At 61.7% G+C, this 25,952-nt stretch overlaps 1 protein-coding gene across 1 annotated transcript; it reads right to left on the bottom strand.

The window, feature by feature from the left end:
- Positions 1-1,018: 1,018 nt before the first annotated feature.
- Positions 1,019-23,979, bottom strand: SH2B2 (SH2B adaptor protein 2). Its single transcript, XM_030300790.1, is given in 10 exon segments — positions 1,019-1,542; positions 2,059-2,230; positions 4,728-4,936; positions 5,426-5,590; positions 5,673-5,764; positions 7,059-7,102; positions 7,104-7,151; positions 8,848-8,949; positions 11,973-12,730; positions 23,754-23,979. Coding segments are annotated over 9 exon segments (1,905 nt in total). The 5' UTR covers positions 12,702-12,730; positions 23,754-23,979; the 3' UTR covers positions 1,019-1,198.
- Positions 23,980-25,952: the final 1,973 nt, after the last annotated feature.

Here is a 25,952-nt window from a genome sequence, read left to right on the forward strand (position 1 = left end):
TTGCACTCCTCCTTCTGAGAGACGGCAGCAGGAGCACGGCTGTCACTTCCAGGTCATTTTGTGAATCAGAATTGGGTAGCTGCAGCAGCAAAGCCCCGGGAGCCCCATGCGGGTGCCAGTGCCCCCCATGTGGGGAAGGGCATGTGGGTGCTGCACCTGCAGACCCAGGAGGATCACTGGTCTGGGGGGGGGGTCCCGAAAGGCACATCACTGCAGGCTGTGCAAGGACACAGCTGGGCAGGGGAACCTTGAGTCTGTGGCCCCAGGTGTTTGGATTGAGGGAGGGGCGTGTGCTTTGGCTCGGGCAGGAAGGAGATCCTCCCCAGAGGGAGTATTGCCAGAGGGCTGGGGTGCTGTGACCTTGAGCAGGCTGTGCCTCCAGTCGTTGGGGACACAGGAGCCACAGCTGGACCTCCGCCTGCAGGGAAGCGTGGGCTGGGGCTGGGGGCGGGAGGGCCTTCAGTCCTTTTCCCAGTTTGAACCTAGGTCAGAGATGGAGACTCAGCCTTCCAGTGCGCTAATGTGGAGGAAACCTGCCCCGTCACTCCCAAGAACACTCTTATTCTCTCTTAGCCAGGGACTACTCCTTATCTTGGCATTCAAGGCCCCCACCATCTTCCCCGAGTCCCTGCATCAAAGGACCCCTCCTTTCTCCTTTTTCCCCAACCACCACCCTTCATTCTTCCCCCCAAGGGTCTGCTCAGGTCACAGCTCACCCAAAATTCCAATAAAGCCCCCTCCCCGATCCCTTTCCCCCCGGGGCCGTCTCCCTGAGCCCTGCTGTGGGGCCTAGTGCTTTAGCACGGTGTCTCCTTCGGGTCGTCTCCTCGCGGGAGTGGGAGCTGGATCCCCTAAGGCAGAGCCGGATCCAGCTGGATCCAGCCACTGTGGGCCCGGATAGGGAAGGGCGGGTGTAGGAGATGGGGATGCCCGGTGTGGTACCCGCCCTCCTTCCCCGCAGTCCCAGAGGAGCGGTGTCCGAGGCCAGGGCAGGAGAAAGGACGACAGGAGAGCCGTGTGCAGTCCCTAAAACAGGCTCTTTAATAACATTTATGTCTTCACTGAAGAGCTTCGCTTTTCCCACCCAGCGCCGGGCTGGGGCCGGCCGGGTCCGCTGGACGGAGGGATGGACGGGTACGGGGGCGGCCGCACGGCGCGTCCGGGGGGGGCCCCAGGGCCTTGGCGCCGCCGCGCCGGGCTAGTAGAAGGAGTACTGGTTCTCGACGGCGCGCGTGCGGCCCCGCGCTCCCTCGCCGGGCGCGGCCTCCGGGGGCTCGTCCGCGCCGCCCCCCGCCGCCTCCAGGAGGCGCTCGGCGCTGTTGCTGCGGCTGCGCGCGCTCAGCGGGCCCTCGGCGGGGCGCGGGGCGGCCGGCGCCGACGCGGCCGAGGACGACGAGGCGGACGAGGACGAGGCGCCGCCCGCCTCCGAGGGCGAGGCGGGCGGGCAGGCGGCGGCGGCCAGGCTGGAGAAGTAGTGCTGGCCGGCCGGCTCGCTCCAGCAGGCGGGGGGCGCGGGCGCGGCGCTGGGCGAGGGCCCCGGGGCTGCGGCGGGAGAGCGCGGGCGCGTCAGGGCCCGGCCGGGCACCCTTGGCCGCCCCCAGCCCTCCGCAGCCCCGGCGTTGTCACGCGGGGACGCGGAGTGCCGGGTAGCCTGGGATCACACCCGGGGCCAGGACTCGCATTCAGGTCTCCCGGCTCCGGTCCCCCATCCCTGCGTACCTAACGTCCCAGGTACACACAAACCTGCGCGTGCTGGCCACCCTCACCACCCCCCTCGACACTTCCTTCAGCAGCTCGGCGGCGCCGAGCCCCACCTGTGCAGGCGTCTAGGGACCCCTGCAGCGCCGCCTCTGGGCGACCTCCTTCCGCCTGCCCGGAATCACTCCGGACCTGGCCCCGGGCTGCCAGTCTCCCCCCAACCCCGATGGCCCAGAGTGCTTACAACCGCCCAAGACCTGGCGCTCCTCCGACCCGGACTGGCAGTGCCGCGCCCACCTGTGGGTGACTCCCTCTGCCCACCGCCCACCTGTCTACACAGGCCCACTGGGGGAGCCTTACCGGGTGGGGGGCCCTGGGCCCGCACGTAGCTGCGTAGGGTGATATCTGCAGAGCCCCCTGACTCCAGTGGGATCGGGTGGGTGTGGAAGTGGCGCAGCATGTCAAGCACAGACTGGAACCACAGGTGCTGCACGTGGCACTGCCCGTGGCTGTTCAAGGACAGGCGCAGGTGCTGTGGACACAGGTGGGTACGGTCAGTGGCGGGGTCCTGGACTAGCCAGCGGCTTTGCAAGCGCCTCTGGGGGGCACGGGGAACACGAGGTCTCGAAGAGGCCACATGGGGCTGTGTCAGAGCGGGGACGCCGCACACGTGAGCCCCCTCTTAGGGGGTTACCCCTGTAGTAAGGATGGGGAAGGAGGGCAACAGAGCCAGGCTGGGACCGAAGGGAGCCATGCATTCGTCCCTGTGCTAGACGCACCCGCGTCATGCCCTTCACACCCCATCTCTCGTCTCCACTAGCCCTCGAGGGTCGAGATACAGCCCCCATGTTAGAGATGGGGAAACTGAGGCACTGGGAGGGACTCGCCCACAGTCACAGGGCACCCAGCTGGGAAGAGAACTCATTTGTGTGATTCTCCCACCCCAGCAGGGAGCGGTCAGCTGTTATTCCTGTAGAGTCCAAGCCCAGAGGGTAGAAACAGCCCTGAGTCCAGCTGGGGAGGAGTGACCACATCTTGCTTCCCAATTGTGCTGTCGCAGGAGCCCCTGAAGCACGAGGGATAGCGCTGGTTCCTCCTGGGTCTCCAGAGGAGCCCACATGTGACAGGTGCCTCAGGGAGAGGAGACACAGGCCTGTGGTCTCTAGTGGTGAGCCACAGGTCTCTGGCCTCAGCCTTATTTTGCTCAATGTGTGTACTACAGGAGGAAGGGTGGTTGTCTGGGGGGTGGCGGGAGGGTGTAGCAAGAGAGCCAGCGACAGGAGGGTTTCAGGGTACGCCCAGGAGAGGAAACAGGCCTGGCCCCCTACATAAAGGACAGAGAAGCCCCGTGAAGAAGTTCTGCCACTCAGCAGGGCCAGAAGTTGCCAGAACAGTGTGAGCGAACCCAGGGAGCATCAATGGCAGCCTAGGGCAGGGGCTCAGCCGGAGAGGAAAAGCACAGTGGGTCCTACTATAGCCTCAAGTCTGGGCAGGGCCTTTGGGGGTAGAGGCCCAGGCAGAGCGTCTCAGTTTTCGGGACATATTACCCGAAGATGGAGAGAGCTGCCTAGGAAGACAGGGGTCTTTCTTCCTAGGAGGTGTGCAAGCAGCAGGCTGGGGGTCCTGCTCTATCCCACGACGAACACGTCAAATGCTGCACAGTCACCCTGCTCTGATGGGGCAGCAGATGGGGTGAGTTCAAGGCTGGGTCACGCTCTGGGAAGGAGAGGAGCCTCCCACTCTGCTTCACCACCTTCCAACTCCCTTCCCCCACTGATGTCCCACAGGGGGCCGGACACGGTCCTAGCCTCTGGCTTGGGTAGGAGTCAGACCCAGGCCCTCCAGGGAGTCTGTGTGGGGCAGTGCTGGCCCGGAAGGTAAACTTCAGGCTGCCAGGGACGGGCGTTAAGTGCCTGGTTGCCAGAGGAACTGGGAAGGGCAGCTGCTTTCCAAGGAGGTGTCCCCCGGGGAGGCACCGTCTCTTTCATGGCGGGGCCGGCGCTGCCGAGGAGAGATGCCCAGGGAGCCGGGGGAGGGCCTGTGGCAGGCCAACCAGGGGCTGGGGCACTGACCACCAAGGCAGGCCTGGAGCAGGAGTCCTGGGGTGCCCCCTCCTCCAGCAGGGACTGACGGGAACCGTGTCCTGGGAGGAGCCGGGGCCGGGTCTGTTTCCTTATCGGAAACTTGGGATGGTTGGGGGGAGTGGGATGGGGTTCCTGCCCATTCTGGTCACATTGTAGCCACAAACCACCCCTCCCCGCCCCAACGTTCTGTCATATTTTCCTTTGCACTTTAGGTCATTGTTAGCACACAGTACCCTTCCTCAGGAGCCCCCCCATCTGGATGCACGGCCACTCCCTTGCTGTGCCCTGTTTGGACCTCCCTTCTGCTCGTCTTCCCCTCGAGGATTCTCCATTCACTGCATGCCTCGGGTCACTGACCCCTTATTCTGGCTGGTGGGGTCAGGAGCACCCCCCGGCCCTAAGACCCTGCATGGCAGCCCTCTGGCCCAGTCCTCCTCCTCCTCCTTTCCTGCCTGGCTCTTCAGGACCCCACCTGCGTGCGGTTCTGTGACCCTGGGCCTGCCACCGGTCTGGCTCAGAGCCGGGGCCCGGGAGGGCTTGGGGAACTGACCTGAGCAGGGAAGAAGAGAGCCGTGTGGGGGTGGGTGGGGCAGGAGGGCCTTGGTTGACTCCGCTCTGCACCAATGTGGCACAGACCCTCAGAAGTCTCAGTGGTAAGCGATCCGCAAGGTACAGGGTCAGATTTAAACTCTCAGAAGGTCCCGGCCTCGTGTGGGGTCAGCCAAAACGTGGGTGGCTTCCCCATGTGGACAGTGAAGAAGCCACATCTGGGGCTGACTGCAGCCCTCAGAGGGGTGGGGGGGGGAAAAAGGTGGGGTGAGGGCGTGCCTGTGGGCAGTCACGCCCCGCCTGTACCGCGGAGCCTGCTCCTGGCACCTCCTTAGCACCTCTCCCTTCCAGCCGGCCACTCGGCCTCTGTGTGCCACCTCCCCTGCCCTGACTTGCCTTGGCCTTGCCCTGGAAGTTGAAGGTCAGCACGTACTCCCCAGGCCGAGTCTCGCTCTGGCGGATCACGAAGAGGCCGTGGCTCCGGGGTCCTCCCGCTAGCACCAGCTGAGCCGCCCTGACCCGTGACAACGTGCCGTGGAACCAGGGGTAGTCGGAGAGTTCCAGCTCAGGCTCGGCCTCAGGCTCTGCCTCCGCTCCCTCCTCCCCTGGGAGAGGACGACAGCGTGAGGGGCATGGGGGAGTGGACGGGAGGCGGTGGCGAGGGGGAAGTAAATGAGAGGTGATGCGACAGCTTGTTGGGTATTTGCACATAAAATACTGTTTGAATGATCTTAGAACAGGGCAGGGCACCAACCCAACCCACTAGTTCAGCATATGAGGTAAACTGAGGCACAGGGCGACCAATGATCCTGGAGTCACTCTGTAAGTCGGCAACAAACCTGGGAACGAGTCAAGTCTCCTCGTCCCCCACTCCTGGTTCCAACCCTTTACAAGCATGTTCCGTGGAACCCAGGGCTCGTGGGAGGGGTCAAGTAGGACTTGCCTACTGAGTTGTTAAGCACTGGACCCGGTGGCGTGAAATGTCATGACTTCTGAGGCTCAGGAATGGCCTTAGAGGGAGTCCAGGGGCCTCTGCGGCCTGGGGTGGGGGTCCAGGAAGGAGGGCCGGGGACAGAACCCCACACCCACTGCACCTGTGTTACTGCTGTCCCTGCCTCTGCCACCCGGGGATTCCAGGGTCTCCAGGAAGGTCTCCAGCGGGACGTGGACCAGGGACTCCCCAACGCCATCTCGAGCTCGGCTGTGTGGAGCTGTCACCACGGCTGCCGTTGTCTCTGGGGGCCGGGGCAGGTCCCCTGCTGGAGAGAAGTGGCCGTCTGGGAACACCCACCCCCTCCGGCCCTGCCCTCTGCTACCCCCGCCAGCTCGGCCCCCACCTACCGTCAGTCAGAAGCTCACAGCTGCAGGAGGCTACTCGGCTGGCCAGACAGCCTCCCCGGGCACAGGACAGCTCGGCGTCTTCCTCGCTGTCCCTGTGAAGGCAGGAAAGCACAACCGTGTCCTGCCACGGGACTTGGACCCCAGCCACCGGCTGCTCAGGGAGCCATGCCCCGGCTGACAACGGCAGCCCTCTCCTGCTGGCCTGGGTCCCTCTGCCTCCACGTCCCTCTGTCACACCATCAGCTCACTGTCTGGCCACCACGTACATGACTAGGCCATATGGACGGCTCGCCAAGTGGGTGCAGTCTTCCTCCTGGGACCCCAGGGGGTGTCCCTCAGACGATGGCAGGGCACGGTGGTAGGCGGGGCCCCAGGCGGCTCCCTTCCCTGCCCCGGCCTTTGTCTCCCTGTCCGTGACATGAGGCATCTGGGACCCTGCCAGCTCGAAAATGCTGCAAAGTGAGGGTCACCTTCACAGGGGCTGGGGGAAGAGTTTGCAGACCAGATGGCTGGGACGGTGGCAAGGGAGGGATTACAGCCACTTTGGGGATCGGGGGGCCTGGGAGGCACTCAGGCCTTTAATTGTGCTTCTTCAAATGAAGCTGTTAATTAGAAAGCAGCAGCCCCTCCCCCCGGGCCTGGCTCACCCCATTAGCCAGACAAGCTGCTGCCAAGTGCTCCGGGGTTGGCCAGCCTGCCCCTCCTACTCCTGGCCTCAGAGTCTCTCCTGGATCTTGCAGCCAGCCTCCCTGCTGCTCCTCCCCACACAGCTGACCGTAGCTGCCCTCTGCCTATGACTACCCATGGCTCCCCACTGCCCCCAACTTCCCAGGCTCTCATCAAAGTCGCCCTCATCAACTCTACTTCCAGCAACCCGGAGGCCTCGACATTCCCCGCAAGTCCCCGGCGCTCACACACCTCACACCTTTGGCCGAGCAGTCCCCTCTGCCTGGCTCGGGCCTGCTCTTCCTTTACGTTTCAGAAGAGGTGAGTCCTTCTACCAGCACGCCTTCTCTGAGCCCCAGGGCTGGGTTCAGGGCCTTGCCTCTGTTCCCCCACCCCTGGCCCTTTGGGCTCTCCCCATCACTGCCCATCTCCTAGTGGTCTCAGACTACCCTGGAGTGGGGACAAGCATCAGTCTAACCTTCTCCCAGGTCCCGAGGCCCTGGCCCTGTGCAGTAGGCTTCAAAGAGCCTGTTGGGGGTGGGGAACGGCGTGAGCCTGGCCGGCAGCACCAACATGGACAGGACTGCCATGAGCAAAGCCCAGCTTCCAAGCTCAGCCCCCGCCCTCGCTGGAAACCTCATCCCCTAGGGGGAACCAAGGGTACTACCCAGCCAGGCCCCCACTCCATCTACCCATCTGAGGGCCACCTGGGGCACTCACCCGGGGTCCACACAGCCCTGGATGTCAGCCACCCACGAGTGTTTTCTGCAGTGAGTCGATGGTCTCCAGGATATATTCGGCTCCATTCTCTACCTGGGGAGGGGGTAGCCAGGAGTCCCGGTCTGTTAGTGCCCTCAGCAAGGGCTCCAGACTCCGGGACAAATGGCTCATCCCGCCCCCTCCATCACGGGGGCTCGCTGGTGCGGGCAGCAGGGAAGACAGCGGGTCACCATCGGGCAGCACCCCAAGCCCAGGTCGGGGTCCTGGGGGGGAGCCTTGGCCACACTTTCGGCAGCCCCTCCCTCCAGAGCCTGCCAGTGGGGTTCACCCGGGGCGATGTCCAGCCCTGCTGACCAGTTCCTTGGGCCCTGGGGACGCAGCCTCTGAGGAAGCCATGCTGGCCAAGGAAGGGACGTACCCTGGCACCCCAGAGATGGAGTAAAAGAGTGTCACCGCCCTTAAGTGAATGAAGGCCCAGCTGGCCTAGCACATCGAGTCAAGGGGCTCCCACACCTTAGCGTCTGGAGGGGCGGAGAGGAGGAGGAAACCCCAGCTGTGGTCCAGAGTGCAATTCTGCACCTCCGTCACCTGAGGACCTCTTCCCAGCAGCCCTGTGAGGGGGGCGGTATGTTTTCCCCATTTGCTGGCGAAGACTGAGGGTCAGAGAGGTCAGCTGACTTGTTCACACCAGCACTCAGTGGCGGCGCTGGGACCTGACCCCAGATTTCCGTGATGCCAAGGCCCCGAGCTCTCAGCCTGCCGTGTGCGCGTCTCGGTTAAAAAGCGGTTGCAGACTCCTGGCATCTTAGAGCTGGTGGTGGTGGTGGGGTTTAAGTCCTGTCTCGACAGATGGGGAAACTGAGGCCCAGAGCGGAGCTGGCAGGTGAGCCCCTCTGCCTCGGGGCTCCCAGGCATAGTCAGAAGCACGGTGGCCAGCCAGCTGTCAGGAGTGAGGCTCTGGGCCTGTCTCGCCCAGCAGACAAGAATGCCAGGCAGGGAGGGACTACCTTCTCAGCCCCTGGCCTGGGGTGACTCAGGGTAGGGGCTTGGCAAACATTTGCTAAACGAATAAGGGAGTTTGTGACTAAACAAACAGGGCCAAGTAAAACATAAACCCGACGAGGAGCCTAGAGAGGGGGGTGGGAGCTTCATGTAGCTTTGGGTGGGTGGAACCGGGCCTCCTTGGGGACTTGGCCTCACAAACACCCTCCAGTGCTTCGAGGAGGCACAGGGCCACAGCGCTGGCAGCCTGGAGCTGTGTCCTCAGTAACCCCAGCGGGCCACCCTGGTACCGTGGAGCCTGGGAAAAAGGACGAGCTGCCCCCAGACCCACTGGGGTGCCCCTCCCGCCCACCCTCAATGCCTTTGTGCCCTCCGTGGGGCCAGGCAGGTTCCCACACTCCGGTGCCCTGCGACAGGGGCATTTGCATAACTGCTGCAGACTACGGGGTGGGGACATGCTGGTTCCAGTTGGGGAAGGGAGGCGAGGAAGTGAAACTCAGAGGAGCTTCAAGGGGTCAGGAGGAAATGGGAATGGGGCGGGGGGGGCAGATGGTGGGTGACACCCAGAGCCCACGGTGCTAGAGCCCAGGCCTGGGTTCGAGACCTAGCTGTGTGCTAGACATCGGGGTAGGGTCCTGGGCCTCCCCACCAGGGCTGCCTCTCCGTGCCCTGCTGCTGGCTCCTTACCCTCACCACCCGCAGCCCCCCCACCCCCACCCCGGCAGCGGCCTCAGCAGAGGTGGCCTGGGGCAGCCAGAGGATCTGTGAGGTTGGGGGCGGGGCTCACCTTGAGCACAAACGTGTTGTCCTTCTCTGGCATCTCCAGGGGCATGGTCGTGCGGACCTCAATGATGGCCGAGAGAGGGATGCTGACCTTGGGCCTGGAAGCCTGGGAGACCAGGGGAAGGGGCGGTGAGAGAGTCACCCGGGGCCTTCTGACACCCTCGCTGCCCTCCCACCTCTCGGAGGTCAGAGCAGCCCTGGGCACAGAGGTGCTCTGAACTCCATTTTCCACCGATGGCTACGTTGAGGGGGTTTCTGGGAAACAAGGGACCTCCCCCCATAGTTACAGGGCGAGTCACAGACAGCTGGAGCTGACACCGGAGTCTCCCACCTCTGAGCCCTGAGGGGAAAATCACCCGGGCTGCCCTTCTGCAGCCCTTCTACCCACCACATCTGTGGTTCTCACATTTTTGACCTTGACCCATAGTAAGAAATAGATTTGACATCGTGACCCGGCACATACATGCTGAGGTAAAAATATCTCTGAAACGAACGTTTGACAGACAATATTCCCCCCTGTCTGTGTGTGATGGAGGGAGGGATCTTCTGGTCTGAGTTCATTTAGGGAAAAAATGCTCGTCTCCCCCTTTAGACTAGACTTTCCAGAGCCTGGCTCTGGAGTCCCTGACTTAGAACAGGGCTCCCGGAGCTGGGCAGGGCCATGTCCCCGGGGGGAGGAAAAGGGGCCAGTGTGGGGTTTAACCAAGGTGAGCCATCAGGTCTCCGGGGGAGGGCCACCCTGTGCCTGGCCCCGCCCCACTCTGCTCCAAAGCTCCTGGCCATGGCCCTAAAGTCCCCCCGGGCTGGCTTGAGACTGGGCTTCCCGGCAGGGCTTGGGCTCCAGAACAGGGACTTTCTCAGGAGGAAAGGGAAGGGCCACACGCTGGGTGGGCAGGCTGATGGGAATTCCTGGTAGCACTGGCTGCCATCCAGCAGGTGCAGGCTGGCGGGACTTGGAGCAGGGACCGAGGGCCTCGGCTGACCAGGGCAGGCCATCGTGCCAGCCAGTGGAGCAGGGGCGTGTGGTCCTGCAGGGCAGGCCTGGCCTGGGGGCTTCAGCTGGATTCCCCTGCCTGGCATCTGAACTGCGTCTGTCCTGGCCCAGCGGCCTTTGACCCCGCTCCAGCCACACCTCCCCATTCCTCTTCCCTGGCCAGAGCTGTCAGGCTGTGTCGCACCTCCAGCCTTTGCTCACTCAGCTCGTGTGCCTCCGGAGAGGCCCGTCCCGGGGGCTCTGCTCCTGGTGGACACTTCTGCAGCCCGAGCTTCCCCTCCTTAGGGCCCCCAGAGTATCCAGTGCTTGCCCCACTGAAGTTGACCGTCTAGTCCTGCACATACAGGTTTCCTGATGGCTCCCCAACAGCACGGGCCAGGCCCACTGCTCCCTGGGCCCCCAGGGCTGGCCTGGCAAAGGGCTATGGTGGGGGGGACCTGAGGTCTCGAGGCTTCCTGCAGGATGAGGGAGCAGGAGGCCAGAGACTTGACTCATGGGGCTGTGAGAGGGAAGTCTGAGGATCCCAGGAAAAAGTCCCTGAGCCTGCGGACTCCGTGCTCCTGTGCTCCAAGGGTGCAGCTAGGCCTCCAGGAGCAGGAGATCTGGCCCAGGGGTGGGTGAACAGGACTAAAAGGCATTGGGAAGGGGTGTCAGCAGGGATGCCCTGTGGGGCTCACACACCCTGGGAGCCAACACATTTGGGGGACCTGACCTGAGCCCTGACCATAGTATTATCTACCTTCTATGGGGTTCACTTCTGAATTCACAAACACTTCGTTGGAAAAAGGAGGGTCTGACGCCAGATCAGGGGCTAGGAACCCACCCGTCTGCCTTCCTCAGAGCTGGGAAAGTGACCCTTCAGGAGCTCTGCCCTCTGTCAGTGGTGAATGGTGGGCTCCAGAGAGACTAACAGAGAGGCCCCATCTCCTGTACGTCCTCCCCCCAAGGGCTGCAGACACTGCTATTTATGGCCAGGCAGCTGTGACTGCCACTCAGGCCCAGAGGCTTTGGAGCCCTGGGCCTCTGCCCCTGCCCTTTGGGCAACTCTGGGCAAGCCCCACCCCCCTCCCCCACTTGCCAGGCCTCGGTCTGTCTGACAAGCGGTGGAGCTGGGCATAGTGGTCAGTGATTTCTCTCAGGGGCCTAACGGTGGGGGCCTGGCAGGGGAAAAAACCCTCGGGAAGTCAGGGTCCTTGGACTCAAGGGGAAAGCTCTTCAGGGAGCAAGCGTGTCCCTGGAAAGTCACCTCTCCAGAGTCCACGCAGCTCGTGGGCACCGAGCCTTGGGGAGCCCACGCCCTGTACCTCCAGTGGAGAGAGGCCAGGAGGCAGTGGGGAGAGACAGACCGGGAGATGGAGAAGGCGAGAGGCTCAGGGTGACTAAAGGTGCCTGGGAGTCGAGTAGGCCTGGGGTGGGGGCTGAGGGCCTGGGTGGTTCCTGGGGATGCTGCCAGCTGCTGCACCAGCACGACCTCCCACCTTTCCGAATCTCCTAGCACACACGCGGCTCCCACCTCCACGCTCCCTCATTCTAGGGACCACCAGGGTGGTGGGTATAATTAGCCCGGCTCTGCCACCCACCAGCAGTGTGCCTTTGGGCAGGCCACACCTCCCCTCTGAGCATTCCTTTGTTCTCTGTTCTGTGACCTGGGGACCACGATGCCCACCCTGCAGGGGTCTTGGCGGGGGATGAGACTGCGCACCAGGCTTAGGCCTGGGCGGGCCGCATGCCCTTGGAAAGTGGGCCGCTGTTACTACAATGCTTCCCATTTTCCAAATAGGGCAGGTGTGCCCCCTGGAGGAGGCCTATAGCTGCCCCCGGGGCTCCCATGGAGAGCCCCCAAGTTGGGGAGGGGCCGGGTGCACTCAGGTGAGCAGCAATGCTGGTGACAGCGAGAAGCTCAGCTTTCAAAGCCTGGAAAGGGTCAGAAAAGGGCCGGCCAGCAGGGGCTGGGCGGCACTGGGGACCAACACATTTCAGGCACCCTCTCTGTGCCACTGTCACCCTGTCTGGGAGGCTCCAGCCACCCAGGGACCCCAGATGAAGGATGGAGGAGGGCAGGCAGCCAGGCAGTGTGGCCCGGAAGCCAGCCCCTGGCACCCGCAGTCGCACCCCTGGTCGGGGCTGGCGCTCACCTTGGGCGGCACGAAGAACTCCAGGCGGAAGCGCTCGCCGGCCACGGCCCTGCGCAGGAGCAGGCGGCACTTCTGCCACTGGGCCGTGCCGCCCGGGCCCGCGGCCGCGTCGTCGGCCACCATGAAGCGCAGCGCGCCCTCGCGCTGGATGTCCACCAGCTCCACCTTGGCCGCCAGCGTCCGCGACAGCCGCAGGCGCCGTGTCCACTTGTCTCGCGGCTCGGCTGGGGGCTCGGCGGCCCGCGGGGCGGCGCTAGCGTCGGGCTCCGGGGAGGCGCGCCGGTGCCACATGTCGCGCACGCCGTCCACGACGCACAGGCTCATGTTGCGCAGCGAGAAGCCCTTGCGGACGCGGGCCTTGGCGGCCGCCTGCGTCGACACGTCCTCGGAGCTCCGCGAGTGGCCATACGCCGCCGCCTTGAGCGCCGCGGGCCCCGCCGGCTCGGGCTCCATGGCCTCGGGGTGCTCGGCCACCCCCCGAGGCGCCGGCCCGGCCACCAGCACGCGGCGCACCTCCTCGCCGAAGACGTCCAGGAAGTTGGCGGCGAAGTGGCGCGAGAAGGAGGCGCCGGCGTCGGGCGTGTCGTAGGCCGGGTTGTCCCGCAGGAAGCGGCAGAACTTGTGCGCGAAGTCCACGGCGGCCGCCTGCGCGTGCAGCTCACAGAACTGCCGCCAGTCGGGGACCGGGGCGGGGGCGGCGGCGGCGGGGCCGGAGGCGGCACCATTCATGGCTCCCGTCCCATCGCAGCCCCCTGTGGCTGTGGGCGACAAGAGTGCGGAGTGACCCTGTGACCACAGCGCTCACTACTCGGCCCCTCTCCCCCCACCCCCCCAGGGCTCCCTGGGGCTGTGTGTGTGTTGAGGTGGGGCGGGGGGGGGGGCTACGTCCTGTGGCCATTCGGAGCAGAGAGAGAGAGGCGTCTGCAGGAGGCAGCCCCTCCCCCCAGTCATACCCTTCAAAGAGCATTCTCAAGGTCATTTCTGGGGCTGGTGAAAGAGGCTGGGGTGCCAGGTGCCTTGATTTGGGGTCCCTATGAGCTTCCTGTTGTCTAGCATCCCAAGCTAACCTCTATCCGAGGGCCTCCGAAGGCAGGTGGGCAAGAAGTCAAGTGCAATACGCTCGGCTCTGCCTTTGAAATATGCCAAGAACCCAACCTTTCCTCCACTCCTCATCATCCAGGCTGCCGCCCAGGGGCCCACGTGACCCTTTCTCTGGCCTCCAGTACTTGAGCAGCCTCTTCACCGGTCCCCCGGAACCTGACCTCACCCCCGAATCATCTGTTCTCCACCCAGACACCCAGTCATCACTCCTAAAACAAGACAGATCAGGTCCCTCCTTTGCTCCAAACCCTGCATTGGCTCCCATTCCACTCAAGGGAAAAAGTAGAAGTCCTACTCATAACCACCTAGGCCTCACATGATCTGCCTCCACTTACCTCACTGAGCTTATCTCCTGCCACTCTGCTAGGCTGCTGCTGGGTCCAGCCCCAGGGCCTTTGCACTTGCAATCCTCTCTTGCACTTGCCTGGAATATTCTTTTCCCCCACGCTCCCTCACCTCCTTCAGGTTTCTGCTCGTATACCATCTTGTCCAACAGCCTTCCCCAACCCCCACTCCACTGAGAGGAAGGAAGATTCCTGCTCCACTCAGTGCTGGTGTCTCCACACCCTTTGGCTGCTTACTACTCTCCACGATGCTTATCCTCTCTGATCTATCATTGATTCCACTGCTTGGTTGTGTTGTCCTATCCCCAACTGCCCGCCACGGCCTTCCCCTGAGAATGCAGTATTTTAAGTGGCTGTGTCCCCAGTGCCGGGCACATGGAGGCGCAGTAAACACTGAATGAATGGCGGTGGATCAGTTGGAGGAGCACACGGCTCTTGATCTCAGGGTCGTGAGTTCGAGCCCTACGTTGGCCCACAGGCATGTCACAGCTGTCACTGCCTAAGCCCTCGCATGGGGCCCAAGAACATGCAGCTTGTTAGTGATCGACCGGGGATTCTCACCCCGACTCCAGGACTCGTGGGTCACCTGGTATGGATAAAGTAGGGCCGATTTGGGGGTGTCTGGGTGGCTCGGTCAGTTAAGCATTAGACTTCAGCTCAGATCATGATCTCACGGTTTGTGAGTTCGAGCCCCACATTGGGCTCTGTGCTGGCAACACAGAGCCCGCTTTGGATGCTCTGTTCTTGTCTCTCTCTCTCCCTCCCTCTCTCTCTCAAAATAAAGAAGCTTCAAAAGAAAAGTAGGAGTCAACTTTTCATACTGGCACCGAAGGCACTGCCCTCTCAGGTCTCTCTCCACCCCTGGAGCCTGCACTCTCTATTGTGTTCCCACCTTCTAGAATCCTGTTCCCTCCAGAGCTCCCATCCAAACCTGGTTTTCCTAAAGAGGCCCCAACACAGGGATCCCAGCTGTCTCGTCAGCCAGCTTTCTCCTGCTCCCAGGCCCATCCAGCCTTCATCACTCTGAATCGCCACCCTACTGGTGTGGCCAGTCATTTGGGCGGCCTTGCTTCCTTGTCCCCCAAGGTGGCCATCACCCACGGGGGCACAGAGCAAGCTCATTGTGTGTACGTACGTAGTCCACCCCTGACCCCAGGCCAGGGTGAAAATTACCAGTGGAGAATAAGTGGGGTAATGTGGTCCTGCCCTGCCTTGGGGAGCCCCTGTCTGAGGGGGCCAGCCTGGTGTTAGGGGAATTGAGACGGAGGGTCAAGCCCTCACCTGTCTTCCCAGGATCCCCACGTTACCCAGCATGGCCTTTCCCTCACAGCTCCTGGGAGCATCATCTCATCTCTCCTCTGGGATCCAAACTCTGTAATTAAACGCCTGGTAAAAATAGCTGCCCCACTTCTGTGAGATCATCTGCGGGGCCTCTGGGCCATAGGGCACTGTGGGAATTCCCTCTCACCTTGGGGCAACCTCGGCCATCGATCTGCAGTCAATAACCACAGGGCAGCCCCAGGGAGGAAACGGGCCACTTGATGAGGCACTTAGCACAGAGGACAGTTTTCCAAACCAGCGGTCTGCTCAGCGACTCCTGCCCCCGCACTGCGGAAGAGGGTAGCGAGGAGTTAGGAGGGTTTCCCGGAGGAGGTGGGGTCTGCGATGGCCTTTATGGCAGTGAAGAGGGAGGAGAACAAAGAGTGACCTCACTGTAGGCAAGAACAATAACTCGGAGGCTGACTTTCAGGACATAGGGGAAGGGGCTGGGGGAGAACGGGGGCTGAGGCACCCATAATTAATCCAGGGGCACTTCCTCCAGGAAGCCTTCCCTGACCTCCCCCACCCATGTGGCATGAGGATCTCCTCCAAGCTCCCACAGTCCCCTCCGGTATGCCCCTCGGGAAAGGTGCCAATGACAGGGTGCTCCAGGTGCCTGTTTCCACGTCTGCCCCCCCCCCCCCCATCCAGCATAGACACTCCTTGGGGGCAGGAGACAGGCCTGAGTCATAATGCCAGGAATGAGGGCGGAGGTGGGAACACACCTGCCACTACCAGCAAGGCCTCCAGGGAAGGTGGAGAGACAAGGCCTTGGCCTGACCTGCCGAGGGGGTACGTTTTTGGGGGTGGGAGTGGGGAGAAAGCCCGGCGGCTAAGCCGGTGAGGCTCTGTTCCTGTTGTTCCAAGCCCATCCACTTACCCCGTGTGGTTGTGCTCCCCACAGGTGGGAGTGCTCCCCACTTCTCCCCCTGTACCATCAGAGCGGTCAGAGTGGATGACACAGCAGCCTGGGAAGGGCTAGCACCGAATCCAGCACCGAATGTGAACACCCGTTTGCCCCACAGGGGAACGGGGCGCAGGGAGGAAATCAGTCCCGGTGCGCCTCTTTGCACATCAATCCCTGGTCCTCCCTGTTCTTCCTGCTGCTTGAAGGGGACACAGTGGAGGCATGGGGCCCTGAGGGGAGGCTCTCACAGCGTGGGTCCCAGCTAGCCCTCACTGGAGATAGGGGTGGACCTCAAGAGAAGAATCTGGCAAGGGTATGGTGGCTGTGGCCACGTCCTAGGCAGAGACTGGACTGCCTTGATCTCCCCTACCCACCCCTGCTCGCTGGCCAGGAGCCTATGGGCCTCAGTGTCCCCCAGGTCTAGCCAGGGCTACATAGAAAGGACAGGGGTTGGGCATGGAGAGGTAAGTGACAAACAGTAGGGCCAGCAGGGAGCCCCACACTAGCTACAGACAGGGAGACAGAGGCCCAGACGTGGCTGTCTGCAAAGAGAAGGCTGCAAGCCATACCGAAGAGGCCTCGGCCTTGGCAGGAGCAGTGAGGTACTGTCCCCAACCGAACTGCCCTCGGAGCCAAAACGGGGGATGAGACCAAGTGCAGGGATCTTGGCCGACCTAGGCTCAAAGCCTGACCCCACTGCTCTCTGGGTGAGTGACAATGACCACAACTCCCACCTCTGAGCCTGTTTTTTCACTTTAAAATGGGGGTAAGGGGTGTCCCTTCCTGGAAGGACAGCACAGGAGGTGGACTCTGCAATGTTATAATCCATGGGCGGCCACGGGCAGAGCCGGGGTCCTCCCTAACTTCAGGTGCAGTCAGGAGGCCTTTCCAGCCCTCTCCAGGGACCAGCCAGTGTCACCCCATGAATGAGATGGGGCCCTCTCCCATTCTGCAGGTGACCAGACCCCAACGTGGGAAAAGCTGAGCCCAGCGATCCTGGAAGCAGGGTGGATGAACTCACCCTGGCCCCCACTGTCTGGCTCGCCTGGAAGGCTTATGGATGAATCCAGATGGCCCTGGCTCTCCCTCCTCCAGTGGCCCCCTGTCCTGGCCTGTGCCAGTCTCCTGCCTGAACAGCTGTCCTCACTCTACTGACTACTCAAATTCTACTTGGCGTTTAGACTGTGTAAAACCTCTTCTTCCAGGAAGCCTTCTCCTTACACTGGCCCTCCCTCCCCGAGCTCCCATGGTCCCTGTGGTCCTTGGCCCTCTTGTTTCCATGGGCAGAGTCCCAGTTCCTCCTGTGGCCCCATACAGCCAGAAGAGACCTGCTGAGTCGGTGCGGGAGGGCACTGGAGGACTGGGCTCTGTCTCAGGCCAGGCTCTGTGTCTCCTCAGGCTTCCCCACCAGTAAAATGGGGCGCTGGAGCGGTGGGCCTCTAAGGCCTGGGACTGTTACGGCCCTTGGACACTGAAGACTGGGGCCTCACTGTCACCCCCCTGGGACCAGGGACGGGCAGGGGTTGCTTCTTCTCTGAGGACTGGGGCTGGAGACGAAGGGTACCCACCCAGGTAGACCACCCTCCCCTGATCCATCACCTGGGGGGTTTCCGAGGCTCAGCCGGCCTGTCTGGCTCCTGGTTTTCGTTCTCATTTCACCAGGGCCAGAGCAGGAAGGGAGGGGGCTTCAGGGAGGAAGCCTAATCAAGTCCCTGCCTGTCACTTTTCCAACCACGGACTCTCCTAACCCTGCGGCCAGGAACCCAGATGGGAGACCCTACCCCCACCCGGTTAGCCACCTGGGAGAGGGGGCGGCTGGCCTTCCGGTAGTAAAAATAGCACTCACAATTGGAATAGAAAAAAGGCCAGTCATCAGCCCCTGCCACACGCAGTTCCGGACCCCACGGCCAGGTCATGCCTTAAAATATTGATGAGGCAGCCTGGCCACCCCCGCTAATGGGCTGACGACCAATCGATCCAACTGGCGGAGGACCTCTGCCCCGCTGGAACAGGAGGCACCGGCCTGGCCCCACGACCTGCAGGGGCCTCACGGCCTTGTTTGTGGGAGCCCCAGCTGGGGGTTTTACCATCACGGAAGGCAGTCTGCCCCTAGGGAAGGGAAGGAAGCCCTGCAGCGCAAACTAGCCACCCAGTACCCTGCAAAGGTGTCCTGGGGGGCAAGCTCCTTCATCGCCAAGGTCCTCGACCCTTCGCCTGCACCCTCGCTCAGCTCCGTGCTTGGAGAGCACCCAGACGGCCAAGCGCCAGAAGGGGTGGTGAGGGTCAGAACTAAGGGCGCTCTGTTTTGCACCGGGTGAGCAGTGCTCCCCTCCCCCCCGCCATGAGGCCACTCATAGCTGGGAAGCTTGTGGTCTCTACCAGGGGCCCCCCAGCACCAGAAGAGGAGACAAGGCCTCACGTGGCCTCAACCATGCCCACTGTTGTCTTCTCCTCCGGGCTTCCTGACCCGGCTACCCCGACCCCACCTGTTCCTTCTGTCCTCCATCCTGCTCTCCTTCCAGCTGACCTCCTGGCCTCTGTGGGACAGTCCCCTCCAGCCCCTCCTCTGCACCCCTCCCTTCACAGGATGCAGACAACCTCTGGGCCGTTCCTTCAGCCAGTGGTCCCGTCTGCCTACTGGCTGCCTGAGTCTGTCCTGCGGACGGAGGCTCAGAGTACACGGGGCACATTCTCTGCGTCACTGCTGGGGCCTCGGGCCTTGGCTCTAGAGTCTAGTCCCCGCCCCACCCACCCCAGAGCATGTCCTCATCTTCTTGGGGCAGGCTCGAACCAGGGCCTCCTTGGAGGAGGCGGCTGGAATTCCCCGCCCTCCCCACACAGAATATCCGTGCTCACCCCACGACCCTGGAGGGGCAGAAATGGGTGTGATTTCTGGTCTTAACAACCTCGAACCTGCTGGGACTTTGCTGCAGAGTGGGTGTGGGAGGAGGGCGCTCTGGCTAGTGACAGGGACAGGTGCAGGTTAAGAGCCCTTGGGATTCTGGCCCTGTATGGGTGGCAGTGGGGGGGGGGGGTTCCCTTAGGTGGCCCTGGCTTTCTTAAAAAAAAAAAATTTTTTAATGTTTATTTTTGAGAGAGACAGAGACAGAGTGTGAGTAGGGGAGATGCAGAGAGAGAGGGAGACATAGAATCTGAAGCAGGCTCCAAGCTCCGAGCTGTCAGCACAGAGCCTGACGTGGGGCTCGAACCCACGAACCATGAGATCATGACCTGAGCCCAAGTTGGACGCTTAACTGCTCAGGCACCTGGGTCCTGGCTTTTCTGAGCAGCAGTTTCTACAGCCGTGAAGGGACCAACAACCATGCTGCTCTCCCACACGGGCTGCTTCCTGGCGCTCTGTGCCCAGGGTTTCCCCACGCCTATCATACACTCCCGGCCTTTCCCACTGTGGGGTGGTGAAAACCCTTCTGCTGAGCCCCCGGGCTTCCACTGATGCCCCCACCCTGGACGAACTCTGGGACCCATAGACCCCAGTCCTTGGGCTTCCATAGCTGCCCCCCTCACAGAGGCCCCACTGCTTGGGGGTCCACATCTGATCACTGACATGTGGGACAGTGGAGAAGGTTAAAAGCCTGAGATCGGGAGCCAGTGCGTCTGGGTTTGAATCCCAGCTCCACAGCTTCCTAGGGCCTCAGTTTCCTCATCTGTTAAAGGGCTCAGAGGGCCATCACAGGATTAAATAACTGGGGGGGTGTGGGGGGTACCTGGCTGGCTCAGTCAGTGGAACATGCAACTCTTGACCTTGGGATTGTGAGTTTGAGCCCCACACCTGGTGCAGAGATTACTTTGAAAATAAATTTTAGGGGCGCCTGGGTGGCTCAGTCGGTTAGGCATCCGACTTCGGCTCAGGTCATGATCTCGCGGTCCGTGAGTTGGAGCCCCGCATCAGGCTCTGTGCTGACAGCTCAGAGCCTGGAGCCTGCTTCACATTCTGTGTCTCCCTCTCTCTCTGACCCTCCCCCGTTCATGCTGTCTCTCCCTGTCTCAAAAATAAATAAAAACGTTAAAAAAATTAAAAAAAAAAAAGAAAATAAATTTTAAAGGGGCACCTGGGTGGCTCAGTCGGTTGAGTGTCTGACTCTTGGTTTCGGTCAGGTCATGATCTCACATTTCGTGGGATCAAGGCCCGTGTGGGGCTCCGCACTGACAATGTGGAGCTTGTTTGGGATTCTCCCTTTCTCTCTGCTCCTCCCCTCCCTGTCTTTCCCGCATACACTCTCCCTCCCTCCCTCCCTCAGTAAATAAAACTTAAAAAAAAAATCTTAAAAAAAAAAGTAAATGGTTTAAAGATCAAAAGTCCTCTGCTTCTACTTACTAAATGTTCTGTATCCATTCCCTCTTTTCCTCTCACTGCTCTGAGCAGATGGCTAGAGGCCTCCTCCCTGGCCTCCCTGTTTCCCACTGACCCCTCCAACCCTCCAACAAATCCAGGCTCTACAGTGTGGCCAAGGTCTTTTCCTAGAACCCACATCCAATTGGGCTATGCCCCTGTTTCAAACCCTTCTTCTTCTTCTTCTTCTTTTTTTTAAAAATGTTTATTCATTTTTGGGGTGCCTGGGTGGCTCAGTCGGCGAAGCGTCCGACTTCGGCTCAGGTCATGATCTCGTGGTTTATGGGTTCGAGCCCCACATTGGGCCCTGTCCTGACAGCTCAGAGCCTGGAACCTGCTTTGGATTCTGTGTCTGTTTCTCTCTGCCCCTCTTCCACTCGTACTCTGTCTCTCAAAAATAAACATTTAAAAAAATGTTAAAAAAAAACGTAGGCCTCAAACTCACAAACCGTGAAGTCATGACCTGAGCTCAAGTCAGATTGTCAGCCTTCAATCAACTGAGCCACCCAAGATGCCCCTCAAACCCTTCTCCCCTCACACCTTCCCAGCCAGGAGGACAGGATTTGCCCATTGCACAGATGAAGAAATTAAGTGCTGCAAGGGAGGTGACTAGCCTATCGTTCACTGGATGTGTGCTGGCTTCCCACTATATGTCAGCAGCCATGCTGGTGGGTCTGGGGTCACAGAATGGGCAAGAAGGGAGTGTCCAGCAGAGTTCACACCTGTCTGCGGCATGTGCTACTTACAACAGGGCCCTGTCCCTGGGAAGCTCTCCTTTGAGGGCATTCGTGGTGGGCGTGGGGGACCTAGGCCCCGCCTCCCGAGAGGAGATGCCCACCGTGAGAAGCGGCACTCTGACAGAGTGGAGGGCAGGGGAGTCCAGAGCTGGGCCTTGCAGGAAACAGAAGTCAGGAGAGCAGGCAGCAGGGCCCAGGACAATAAGCTAGGCTGGGGCCTGGGGGGCTTAGAGGGAAGCACATCTTTCTTCAGGAGCACCTGGTGCTGGACAGTTCCTGGACAGGCTCTGTAGGTGGAATGCAGGCTGGGATGGCTCCAGCTGTACTAGTACAGAGCGGGGGCACCCCCTCTCCAGCCTTGGCCTAAGCCTCAAAGGTCTCTCCCTCTCTCTCAGTGCCATGGATCTCACCTAGGTCCGGATTCACACCCTTCCCAGACCTCCCTGGCCTGGCCCCTGAAACCTGCGAGACGCTCTCAACCCCCACCACCCAGCCCACCTGTCTGCCTTCTGGCTTTTTCATGACACACATACCAGTGACTCCTGAGACCTTCAGTACCTCCCCTCAGTTCTGAGATACTCCGGGTACCGCAGATGCTTATACGGCTTCCTTGGGTCTTTCTCCAAGCACCTGAACTCCCAGCCTGGCTGATCACCAGGCGCCTCAAACTCACCACCTCCAAGTTCTATTACATCTTCGTCCTCCAACCCCTGCTTGTTCTCTGCTCGGAGTCTCAGCATCCAGCCAGGCATTGTCCCGCCTGCTCCCACTCCTCTGCCCCAGTAGCTGCCAGGCCACTGAGCCCATGGAGGCCTTGGGAACGCCCCCTTTGTCCTGTCCCCGCCTCCACCCTCCCTCTCCTGCTCCTCTACAATAGCACCAGACCATGAACCCCCAGCAGATGTTATACGCACCCCCAGGTGGGCCCTATACATAGAGGGTCCGAAGTATCTGGAGAATGGAGCCCAAATCCTGCATCACCCAGAGGAGTCAAAAGATACTATACTCCTACACACTGATGCTCTGCCCAAAGAGGTGCTGGCTGTAACCTCCTCTAGACGAGGAGGCACACTCCCTTGGGATAGAGTGCAGACATAAAAACAGACCTAGCCAGGTGAGAAGGGAAGAGAAACTTCCCCAAGGCTCCAAGGCTGACCCTGCCCTTGGAGCCACGTGAACAAATGAGGAGCAGGAAGTGAGGTGGGCTCCAAGACTGGACCAAGAACCCCATGTGGACAGCAGCCGGGAGGCTCAAGACACCTACGCCCCATTTCCCTACAACCCAGGATAGGTAGTGCAAGAGGTAACAACCAGGCTTTTGTCAGACCTGGAGGCCTGGCTTGTTGGTTGAGTGACTCTGGCCGAGTCATTTCACTTCCCTTAAACTGTTTCTCTCTCTGTAAAATGGTGGTAATAATAGTAACAAACCCACAGGGTTATTGTAAAGACTACATGAGAAACAGCAGGACGCCCTCAGCTTGGCACATCGACTCAAAACCAAATGCTCAGCCTTGGTGGAATACCACCCTTAGGTATGCATGTATGGATTCTCCTTGGAGACCCACTAAGTAGGTAGGAAGGGTTTAGAAAATTTAGACACAATTTTCACAGTAGGTAAGAGGAAAAGCATGCATAGATGAACCCTCAATTACTTCGAACCATTCCATTAACCTGCTTCGGAATCTCTTGCCCACCATCATTCATTCATGCCCTCTAGGGGGAGAGAGGAGTAAAAGGGAAGTTTGTGGGAAACTCTGCCTTCCAGACCCCCATGAACACCCTGACTCATGCCAGCCTCCCAGCACTGCCCCTACTGCCAGACCTCTCCCAAAGTTCCTAGAGCTAGAAGGTTCTAATCAGTCCCCTGACCAATGGCCTCCTAAATGGAGCAGGGAGGTTAGGAGGGAAGAGATCTGTTTAAAGTGGGGGCAGAGTAGGGGAGGTTTCAGATCATGTCCCCGGTAGAGACAGCTTAGGGGAACCTCCCCTCGCTCCTGCTGCTGCCCTCACTCACCCCACGACCGGTGGCCTGTGTTGAAGCGGACAACTCTTACTGGTCCCCCAGCTAGGAGATAGGCGGCACAGTCTCCATTTTACAAGGTAGATAATGGAGGCTCAAAGTGCAGAAGTAGGGGTCAACCCAGGTTTGACTCCCACCCCTGAGGTTCTCCCCTGCACCAAGTCGGTGTGAACACAGATTCTGGCTTATCCATGTTCAGTTACTCCTGAGGCTGGCAGCCGGACCGGCCTTGCGCGGTTCCTAAGGGACCCCCGTCACTGTAGCCTTCTCCCTCTGAGGACCTCACTTCGTGGGCTGATGGGGGCCGGGCCGGGTCCCAGCCTCTGCCCGGCCTTGGCGCGGTTCCCGGGCCCCGCGCGGCCAGTAGGTTCATCAATGGTTGAGGCCGAAGGGCCTGAATGGAGGGCATGAACCCGCCCCTTCTTAAAGGAGCCGGCCTCTCGGGCACCCTCCACGGTCCTCCCCACTATCGAGGGCGGTCGGAGAGCTCCCGGGGTGGGCGGGCCGAACTGGGGACCGTGAGAAAGATGGCCTGGGCCGAATGGAGGGCGTGCCGGCCCGGTGACTGTGGACTGGATAGGGTCCTCTCGGGGCTCGTACCCTCCTTCCAGGTGGGCCCGCCCCCCGCCCTCGCAGCCAAGGGAAGAGTCTCGGTCTCCCTTGCGACGCTCCCGGGCCAGAGACCCCTCCTCCAGGGGGCCCGCTGAGCTCGCCCCACCCACTCGGCCTGGGCCCTAGGAGGGGGCGGGGGGCGCAGCTGCTCCGGAGGCGGCTCGGCCCCTCCCGCCCAGCCCGGGAGGGGGTCGGCTAGTGGGTCCCCGCTGGGGACGCATCTCCTCCGTCGCGCTCCCTCCCACCCGCGCACACAAAGACGACACGCGCGGACCAGGGCGCGTGCGGCCGCGCTTCCCCGGGCAGCCGTGCGCACACACACGCACGCCCTCAGGGACGGACCGGGTCTGGGGAGATGGACGAGGGAACTGAGGACGAGCAGGCCGTACCTACAGGCGCGCAGCTGCGACCGGGCGGGCCGGGGCGCCGGCGGAGCGCTGCCCCGACCGCGGCCCGGCTCTCGGGGCCCGGCGGCTCATGGCCCGCGGCGGGTTCGGGCTCTCTCCCGGCGGGCGCCGGCGTCGGCTGCGGCTCCTCCTTCCCTCGTCCGCAACCTCGAAGGCTCGTGCGCTCCTCGCGGGCCCTGCGCGGCCCCGGCTCGGCGGTCCCGGCGGCCGAGCCCCGCGCGCTGCGAGCTCAGCCCCGCGCCGCGCGCGCCCCCGCCCGCTCCCCCTCCGCCCCCCGCCCGCGCGGCGCGCGCCTCCTCGGCCCCGCCCCCGGCGCGGGCCCCCGCCCCCCCGCCCGCCTCGGGCCGCGTCGGCCCCGCCCCCGTCGCGCCCCCCAGCCCTTAGCGGAGCCTGAACCTCGCCCGCTGCTGGTGTTAGTCTCCGTGGGGCTGCTGCGGCGGCGGCGACAGAGTGCTGGGGCCCAGGGACTTAGGAACTGGCCGGCAGCCGCCTGTTTTGGGGCGAAAGTCTCCCCCTCGCGGAAGCGTGCCCCGGGAGCGCGGCGGGTGGGGTCCGGGTGGGTGGCCTGAATAGTGGGGTGTATGGGGGCGTAGGCGCCCCTTGGAGATGGGCCTCCAGCGGGGGCCGCCGCCGTCTTGGACCCCTCCGCCTCGGGAACAATGGGAGCCTCGAGGAGGCCCAGATGTCGCAACAGGGGAAGTCGACGTCTGGTTCTCATAAATCCCCAGGGCGAGCACCACGCCCTCTCTTCTCCGCCCTCCCCTTGCCGGAAATAGCCCAAGGGCTAGAGGGCGGGAAGACCCAAGCAGGGCCCCATCTATGCACCTTCACAGTGATGGGGAGACTGAGGGCTCCCGGAGAGATCTTCAGAGGTCAAATGGGGCTGATGAGGGTGGGACACAGCCCTGGCTTTTTCACCCCTGCTGGGTTCTGCAGCCCCCAAAGCCCAAGGCAGAGATTAGGGCCAAGACCACTCTGGCTAAGAAAACAGACTCCTGCTGGTCTTTGCAGAGCAATTATGGACTGACCCCTCGCAAGCTGGGGCCTCCAAGAGGCTAGCAGGGGTCCAGGGGGAGTGGGAGGGCAGTTCAGAGGTCAGACCTATTGCTTGCTCCCGGGGAGAGGAGGGTGCTGGAACTCCTTCTCCCCTCCTCTCCTGTGCCAAGCCCTCCACCCCTGCAGGGGTGGTTAGATCAGTTCTCCCTGCCCTTACTAAACCTTCCGCAGCCCCACCTCTGGCAGTTCCGTGGTCGGCCATGGCCTCCCTACTAGCCGCGAGTGCCTCCATCTGTTGTCCTTTTCCACCCATAATGACCTCTGATCTTTGTACAGAGCCCTCTAACCTTTCTCAAAGCCATTTCACATCTCTGATTTCCACGGAAGCGGGACAGGCAAGGAAAGGTTTTTATCCCAATCTTGTGGATGGGAAGGGTGGGGCCTAGAGAGGAGCATTGGGCTGGTGAAGGTGGAGACTGGCCTGGAGCCCTTACCTTCTGCCCCCCAGCCCTGGACTGCCCTCCACAGGGGTGCTGAAGTAAGTCAGGTGTCATCCGAGGTCCTGGTACCTGGTCTCTTCCCTTCCACACCCAGACCAGCTGCCCCCTCAGCAGGACCTGGCTAACAGACACTTAATGAAAGCTTAGACGTGGACCAGCTATCGATTGGAGCTGCGCAGAGGCCTGTACTCCTGGCTGGCGACCAGGAGGTCTATGAATGAAGCCGGCACAGCTGCGGGAGTGTGTGTGGGTGGCCTGGCTATGGTCCCCCTCCACCCTTCTGGGAGATGGGAGGGCCTGGCCCCCATGGACTAACCTGGTTCCTCCAAGTAGTGAGCTGAGCTCTGCTGATGGGCTGTCATCGGCCAGGGAGGGTCCTGGGATTTGGAGCCCTGGGCAGGACAATTGCTCTGATCTCCAGGGAGGAGGAAGCGAGGAGGAGCCAGCTGCTTGGTGACTCTGACCCATAAGAGGAACCAGTGGGAAACAGTGGAAGGAGGGTGGAGGGTGTTGGTGATTGGCCAAGAGCAGCTTTGTCGTGGGGACAGGAATGAGAGTCAGGGAGGACAGGTTCATCATCTGGGATCCCCGAGGGCAGGAGCCTCTGGGGCCTTGGAGGAAGGTCTGATGGGGCAGGTGCTGAGGCTGGGACCCCAGGGTCCTGAACTCTAGAGTCCAGGACTAA

Source organism: Lynx canadensis, chromosome E3 (assembly GCF_007474595.2).
Source record: "Lynx canadensis isolate LIC74 chromosome E3, mLynCan4.pri.v2, whole genome shotgun sequence".
In the NCBI taxonomy this organism is placed as follows: Eukaryota; Metazoa; Chordata; class Mammalia; order Carnivora; family Felidae; genus Lynx; species Lynx canadensis.